Source organism: Podarcis tiliguerta, assembly GCF_965153285.1.
Source record: "Podarcis tiliguerta genome assembly, chromosome: 13".
Classification (NCBI taxonomy): Eukaryota; Metazoa; Chordata; class Lepidosauria; order Squamata; family Lacertidae; genus Podarcis; species Podarcis tiliguerta.
The window spans coordinates 36,347,514-36,355,051 of NC_139546.1; the positions used below are offsets into that span (position 1 = coordinate 36,347,514).

The window sequence follows — 7,538 nt, forward strand, 5'->3', positions numbered from 1 at the left end:
TGTCTGTTGTGCCTTTGTTATGGGCCCTGATTCAGAAGGGGTGCCCACCCACATTGCAGCAAAAAGAAAAGAACAGAGACCTTGGGGATGGGGTGGGGGGAGGAATGCATTATTGAAATGTATGTAAAGCAAAATCCACACAGAAACTACTGGACGAAGGTGGGCACAGCTGGCGAAGAGATGAGTCTAATATCCCTTTCCTGGGATATGGTCAAAGGTCAGGTCCAGTCCCAGGAGAACATCGTCCAACCTGGTGAGTCCATTCATTCATCCCGCAAGTGGGCCGGAAGATCCTCCAGTTAATGGCAAGCAGGACACCTGCAAGAAAATTAGAATTGGGGGTTGGAGCAGGAATGGAAATAGTGGCAACAGCTCCCAAGTCAAATAGGGGGAAGGGGAGAGGCACTTAAGAGGGTGGGAATGAAATTCAGGCAGTGGCATGTCGGAGTCCCCTGCCCCGGGCAAGGATGAGAAGCGCCTGGCACTCGCACAAGGTTTTGTAGCTGTTCAGTTTTTCCACCAAATGGTGCTCAAGGCAGCCAATGACAAAAATGCAAACACAGTAAGATGCAATAAAACACAACAGAACACAAAAGAGAAAAGGAAACACCACAAGGCCAGTGAAACAGAACTAAAAACAACCAGGTACAACGGTTTTTCAGCGTATTTGCAAGTCAGCTGGTGGGCCAAAGGCCTGTCTAAATAAAAATGCTGTTGCCTGCCAAATGAAGGGCATCGGAGGGTTCCAGAGCCAAGAAGGCTGCTCCCTGAAATTGCTGCCCAATATGCGTCAGATGTTGGTGGGACAGGCGGGAAGGCATCTGAGGCCTTTAGCACCTGTGCAGGCTCACAATTTAGTACGATTTTTAAAAGCCTTGCTAAAAAATGGAAAACAGGTGGCAAGCCTAGGCGCCCGGACATTGCGAGGCTGCCACAGGAAGCAAAGCCCACAGCTTAATGGTAGGAAATGTGCAGACAAAGCCCAACCCCCCAGTACCTCTAGGGTAAGGCTGTCTGAATCCCTAGAGAGGATGTGTGGCTTGCTGGTGGACAATATGGTGGCAAGGCTTCATGCCTCCCACGCTCAGTGAGGATGTTTATATGGCAGTAGTGCTGCTGATCCCCAAGCCAATCTTCCCCTAAAAAGAATCCTGGGAAGTGTAGTTTGTTAAAGAGGGGCTGACAGCCATTAGGGTTCCCCTTGCAGAGATACAATTCCCAGAGTGGTTTAACAATCAACCCCTCTTCTTCCAAGGGCACTCTGGGAATTGTAGCTGTGTGAGAGGGACAGGGGTCTCTTAATAGCTCTCAGCCACCTTAACAAACTACAGTTCCCAGGATCCTCTGGGGGAAGCCGTGACTGTCAAAGTGGTATAACAGTGCTGGTTTGGATGCCGCCCAGTGGTCTATCGTCACCAATGGCTTTTTAGAGTTTTGGAGAGGAGACATTCCCAGCCATAGTTGCAGATACGCCAGAGATTGAACCTAGAACCTTCTGTGCGCAAGACAGATGCTCTACCACTGCGCTATGAGCTCTTCCTTTTCAAGCAGAGGCTTCTGCAAAGCCATAGAATCATAGAATAGAATCATAGAGTTGGAACAGACCACAAGGGCCATCGAGTCCAACCCCCTGCCAAGCAGGAAACACCATCAGAGCACTCCTGACATATGGTTGTTAAGCCTCTGCTTAAAGACCTCCAAAGAAGGAGACTCCACCACACTCCTTGGCAGCAAATTCCACTGTCGAACAGCTCTTACTGTCAGGAAGTTCTTCCTAATGTTTAGGTGGAATCTTCTTTCTTGTAGTTTGGATCCATTGCTCCGTGTCCGCTTCTCTGGAGCAGCAGAAAACAACCTTTCTCCCTCCTCTAGGTGACATCCTTTTATATATTTGAACATGGCTATCATATCACCCCTTAACCTCCTCTTCTCCAGGCTAAACATGCCCAGCTCCCTTAGCTGTTCCTCATAAGGCATCGTTTCCAGGCCTTTGACCATTTTGGTTGCCCTCCTCTGGACACGTTCCAGTTTGTCAGTGTCCTTCTTGAACTGTGGTGCCCAGAACTGGACACAGTACTCCAGGTGAGGTCTGACCAGAGCAGAATACAGTGGCACTATTACTTCCCTTGATCTAGATGCTATACTCCTATTGATGCAGCCCAGAATTGCATTGGCTTTTTTAGCTGCCGCGTCACACTGTTGGCTCATGTCAAGTTTGTGGTCAACCAAGACTCCTAGATCCTTTTCACATGTACTGCTCTCAAGCCAGGTGTCACCCATCTTGTATTTGTGCCTCTCATTTTTTTTGCCCAAGTGCAATATTTTACATTTCTCCCTGTTAAAATTCATCTTGTTTGTTTTGGCCCAGTTCTCTAATCTGTCAAGGTCGTTTTGAAGTGTGATCCTGTCCTCTGGGGTGTTAGCCACCCCTCCCAGTTTGGTGTCATCTGCAAATTTGATCAGGATGCCCTTGAGTCCATCATCCAAGTCGTTGATAAAGATGTTGAATAAGACATCTTAATGGCAGCAGGGGTTCAGGTGCTTGGTAGGCAAAGAAAAAAGCGAGAAATGGTTAGCTGGGCAGAGGGGGCAGGAGGAGGCTATGTATGCCGCTGTAAGCCCCTTGAAGGAAGGGTGCCATAGCAATAAACTAAATAAATAGAAGTAGAATCATAGAATGGTAGTCCAACCCATCTAGTCCAACCCTCTGCGACGCAGGAATTTCTTGCCTAACGTGGGGCTCGAACCCACAAGCCTGAGATTAAGAGTCTCCTGCTCTACTGACTGAGCCACATTAGCAAGTTTTAGAAAGTAGAGGGTGGGGAGATGCAGGTTTAGAAAGCTCAAGAAACAGGGCTGTGAAGAACTTGAAGAACAGCTGAATGCAACCCAGTGAGCAGACTTTTATGTGCCCCCACCCCACCCACCTCTCAAGCAGACAGAAAACAAAACTGAGCTTGTCACATATATAGCAGGAATGATGCTGTGTTCAGCATAGAAGGTGGTCACCCTCGCAGTCCGCCAGAGATGCCAGGATGTGTGTGTGTGTGTGTGTGTGTGTGTGTGTGTGTGTGTGTCAGAATTGTCTCTTGTTTCATCCAGATTTAAAAAACCAACACCCAACAACACCTGCTGTCTCTGGTTTCAGGCCATGTTGTGTTAAAAGTTTAATGATGATACTGAAAGAGGAACAAAAGTGAAAAGGGAAGTTAAAAGGCAGAAGAGAGAGCAGGGCTGTGGTCTGCAAAGGATGTGGAAGGACAGAAGCTGGCCTCTGCTGGATTAGACCAAGGCTCTACCTGGGCCATCCTTGATTTTGGTCTCCTGGGCCATTTTGGCCAGGTCACCCCCTCCTGCCTTGCACCTGGTATCATGTCTATGGTGTCAGGTGTGGGATAGATTGGCATAGCAGCAGGGTCAAAAGGGGTTTTTCAGGCACAGACAATGGACAGCGCCTGTAAAGCCCTTTGCAAGGAGGCTGAAGCGCCGACTATCAGCTGAATCAAGTTCTTAAGATTCTAGAATCTAGACCAGGCATCTCCAAACTCGGCCCTCCAGATGTTTTGGGAGTACAATTCCCTTCATCCCTGACCATTGGTGCTGTTAGCCAGGGATGATGGGAGTTGTAGTCCCAAAACATCTGGAGGACAGAGTTTGGGGATGCCTGGTCTAGACTAGGTGCCCTGTTTCCAAGGCTGCCTTGGGGAAGATCCCAGCAAGGCGTATGGCCTCCCCCCCTCCCCTCACTGTGTCTTCCAGATTCTGGTATATATTGCCTCTGAACACGGATGATTCATTTAGCAAACACGGCCAATAGACCTGCTCTCCATGAATGTGTCCAATCCTTCTTAAAAGTTATCTCAGCTGTTGTCACATCCAAAAAATCCGCACAGCGGGCAGAAATCTATCAGGTGCAACTTCTTCTGGCAGAGAGATAGTGATGATGAGCAAAGTTTTGCTAGCTGAATTTTTGTTTGCTGCTCACATGAACGAACACACACACACACTTGCAGCTGAGCTGGTCCATAAGGGTGACTGGGGCTCTTTCTCAGCTCTCCAGGGAAACGTAAGTGAACAGGTAATAATGCTAAGCATCTGCTCTGCCATTGAGCTGCAGCGCATTCACAATATGCTCCGGGTCAACAAGGCTCCCCTTCCATTAAGGCTGTGGTTCCCAAACTTTTCCTTGCCATGGACCACTTGAAATTTGCTGAGGGTCTTGGCGGACCACTAAACGAGTTTCTGCCTGTTGTAGCGTTTGCAACGTGCTGTTGCTAGAGGCTGGATGATTTTTTAATCGTAGTTTTATTGCATCTTTTATTTCTTACATAATGTATTCTATTGTACTGCAATTTGATTTCTATAGAATCCAAGTGGCAATGAAATAAAAAGTAAAAGGAGCAATAAAGATATGATTAAAAATCAATATATTTAACTCAATGGATGTGCCATCTTCTGTCTTCAAATTCAGAGACACACCACGGCCCACCTGAATGAAGCTTCTGGACCACCAGGGATCTGTGTTGGCTTGGGAATCCTCGCCTTAAATGATCTGCAGCAGAGGGGTGCTGGGGTTGGCAGAAGCAGCCCATCGAGGGAAAGTGTGGCTGCTCACCCTACAAATCCAATCTGTCCCAGAATAGCTGCTGGTTCGATTCTCACACAGTCACAAATGCCTTGGGGGAAAGCCTGGTTGAACTCCACCTCTTTTGTGCTAATTGTAGATCAAAAGGATGCCAAGGGAGCAACTGGTCCAGGTTAAAGCATGCACATCCCACAATATTAAAGGATTGTGACCGATTGGGACAGACATTGCCTCAACCAAATCATCCAGATGGCCAGGAAAAGAAAACTTCAAAAACACATAACTCCTAATGCCTTTTATCAGCAAGCTGGTGTGCAGAAATCAGCAGGGGAGTGAAGCATAATCTTGCCCACCTGATGTCAAGCAAGCTATTAAAGGCAGCGGGTTAGAAAGTCTGAAGCTCTTGTGGCTGTAGAGACTTGCCCAAGGAAATCAGAGCAGGACACAGGCAGGTAATTTATACCAAGGCTGGGTTCACACTTACTAGGTTTCCAGTGCTGGTTTTTTAAACAGAATAATAGAATCTGGAAATAATAGAATTGTAGAGTCGGATGGGAGCCTGAGAGTCATCTAGTCCAACCCCTTGCAATGCAGAGATTTCAACTAAAGCATCCATGACAGATGGTCATTCAAACTCTGCCTTGAGACCTCCAAGAAAGGAGAGTCCACTACCTCCAAAGGGAGTCTGTTCCGCCGTCAAACTGTTTACACCTGTATCTTTGATGGATCGCTTCTCAAGCCACCTTCACACCAACTGGTTCTCTAGCCAATTTGTGAACCCCTTTGCATCGTGCACTGCCCCGCCAACGCCTCCTGGTGTGAACACAAACAGAAGCGAATCTGACACTAATGAAGCGGAGCTGATGTGAACAGTTGGACGGCGGGGAAGAGCCACGCAAGGCGTTGAAAACGACGGCGACAACTCCACTGCGCCCTGAGCCTAGTAACGTCAACACACCCCGAGAAGGAAGGACCACGGGACCGGTCCATCTAGTCCAATACTGCCGACCCTGACTGGCAGCAGCCGTCCATCGGGAGACGGGGCGGGCGGGCAGGGCTGGGCATTACCTCGTCTAGGCGGCTTCCCGACTGCTCTGCACCGTCCTCATGGCCAGCCGAGTGTCCTGGCGCCGGGACCACGTCCTCGAGATCTTCCTGGCCAGGCGGGCCAGCGTGCCGCCCTTGGCGCCGTAGTCCCTGGCCAGCTCTTCGGGGGCGATCTCGATGTTGCCCGTGTACCACATGATCCAGCCCAGCAGGCTCAGGAAGACCAGCACGGCGCCCGAGTAGATCAGCAGGTCGCCGAAGTCGCGGCCCCGAAGGCGCAGCCGCGCGAAGATGCCCGTCAGCAGCGCCCCGGTGCCCGCGGCGTCCATGAGCACCGCGAAGGCCAAGGCAAGCCGGCAGCGGCCCAGCCCCGAGGGGGAGCCCATGATGGCCGGGGATCGGCGGCGCCCGTCGCCCAGGAGGGCCGCGCGGCACGTCGGGGCTGCTTCCCAAGAGGGAGGAGCGGGGCGAGCTTCAGGATCGGGAAGGGCGCTGCAAAAGCAAAAGTGTGGGGTGGTGGGTGGGAGTTTTTGGACGGCGCAAAAGCTCCCGAGTCACAGCGAGGCAACCCGAGAGGGCAGGAAGAGGAGGGGAGCCGGGACGGTGCCCTTCCAGGCAAAACCCCGTCCGGGGAAAGGGAGGGCGAGGAAAGACCGCGGGGAAGGCGGCCCGGGCAGGAAGGAGGAGTGGCCCAGGTGAGAGAGACCCGGGAAAGCGGCCCGACCAGTTTCATAAGGGGAGGGACCGGCGAACAGGTAGTAGACGTATCGGCTTGGCTTTGCACTCACGATCCGGGAATCCAGGCTCTGCAAGCCGCCTGCCGACCTTGAGCTAACCTGTCTCCCCGCCTAATTTGGGAGTCCACGATGCTTGCTCGTTTTCTCTCACTGCCCCACCTCCTCCCCAAGAATCTGTCTCTCACTTGGCTTGCAGGGGACCCAGGAGTCCCCGTCTTGTCCTCTCAACCCCGTTCCCTTTTCACCATGTACAGAATTAGTCATCAACTCCTGCACGCACTACAATGAGCCCAATCATAAAGGCGCAAGAGAAGCTTCCTGCTCCCTTTTGTGCGGACAGCCAACCAAGTTGGAAGGGGTGTGGCGGGTGGCGGTGCTATTTACAGCCCTGGATGCGCAGGAATGCATTGTGTTTCTGAAGCCGCCTTTTGTCAATGATGCAGCCCTGCAGGAATAACTGCAGTCAAGGCTGCATTCCTAAGCGCACCGGCAAGGGCCTAACGCCCACTGAACTCAATGGGACTTGCTTAGGTAACATATAGGAAACAGCCTGCCATCTTTCGCCTTCCTAAAGTAGGCATTTCACACTTGCCCTTGTGGGTGCAGGTGTCCTCTCTTGACTACACACACCTGTCGTGAAAAGTTACATAGTTTCAGCAGGAAGTTATGGGACATGCGAGGATTGGAAACTAATCAGTATGTCCCTCCTGTAACTTTGCCGGCACAAACAATAGTATTGAAGGCAGGATGACACAATAAAAATAATTCTGGAAGGATTAAGGTAACCATTTTTTCCTATTTATTTATTTATTTTATTTATTAATTTAACATAATTATTACAAAATATAAGCAAAATATTGCAAATACATACATACCGGTACATACATACATATATATTTCAGATAAGCACACATATATAAAAAAAGGAACAAAAGAGGAAAAACTAGAAAAGAAAAAAGAAGAAATAGAGAAAAGAAGAAAAGTTGGAAGAATTTCTTCCAAATTTATTCTACAAATATCTCAGTATGAAAATATTAATAAAATTTCATTGATTGACTTCCACCGCTTACTCTGCACTTCCTATATCCTATATCTTTTAAGCAAGATTGTATCTGTCATTCCGTATTTTTCCCATACAATCTCACACAAATATTCTAATCAATAAGGTT

General features: G+C 49.4%; 1 protein-coding gene across 1 annotated transcript; it reads right to left on the bottom strand.

The window, feature by feature from the left end:
- Positions 1-88: 88 nt before the first annotated feature.
- On the bottom strand, positions 89-7,239 carry TMEM238 (transmembrane protein 238). Its single transcript, XM_083409153.1, has 2 exons — positions 5,654-7,239; positions 89-318 (listed from the first exon to the last, which is right to left on the bottom strand). Exon 1 carries the CDS (start codon positions 6,016-6,018, stop codon positions 5,659-5,661), a length of 360 nt encoding a protein of 119 aa, XP_083265279.1. The 5' UTR covers positions 6,019-7,239; the 3' UTR covers positions 89-318; positions 5,654-5,658.
- Between the last annotated feature and the right edge of the window lie 299 nt (positions 7,240-7,538).

Coding starts and splice junctions, on each gene's coding strand:
- TMEM238 (XM_083409153.1), bottom strand. CDS start 6,018: ATGGGCTCCCCCTCGGGGCTGGGCCGCTGCCGGCTTGCCTTGGCCTTC.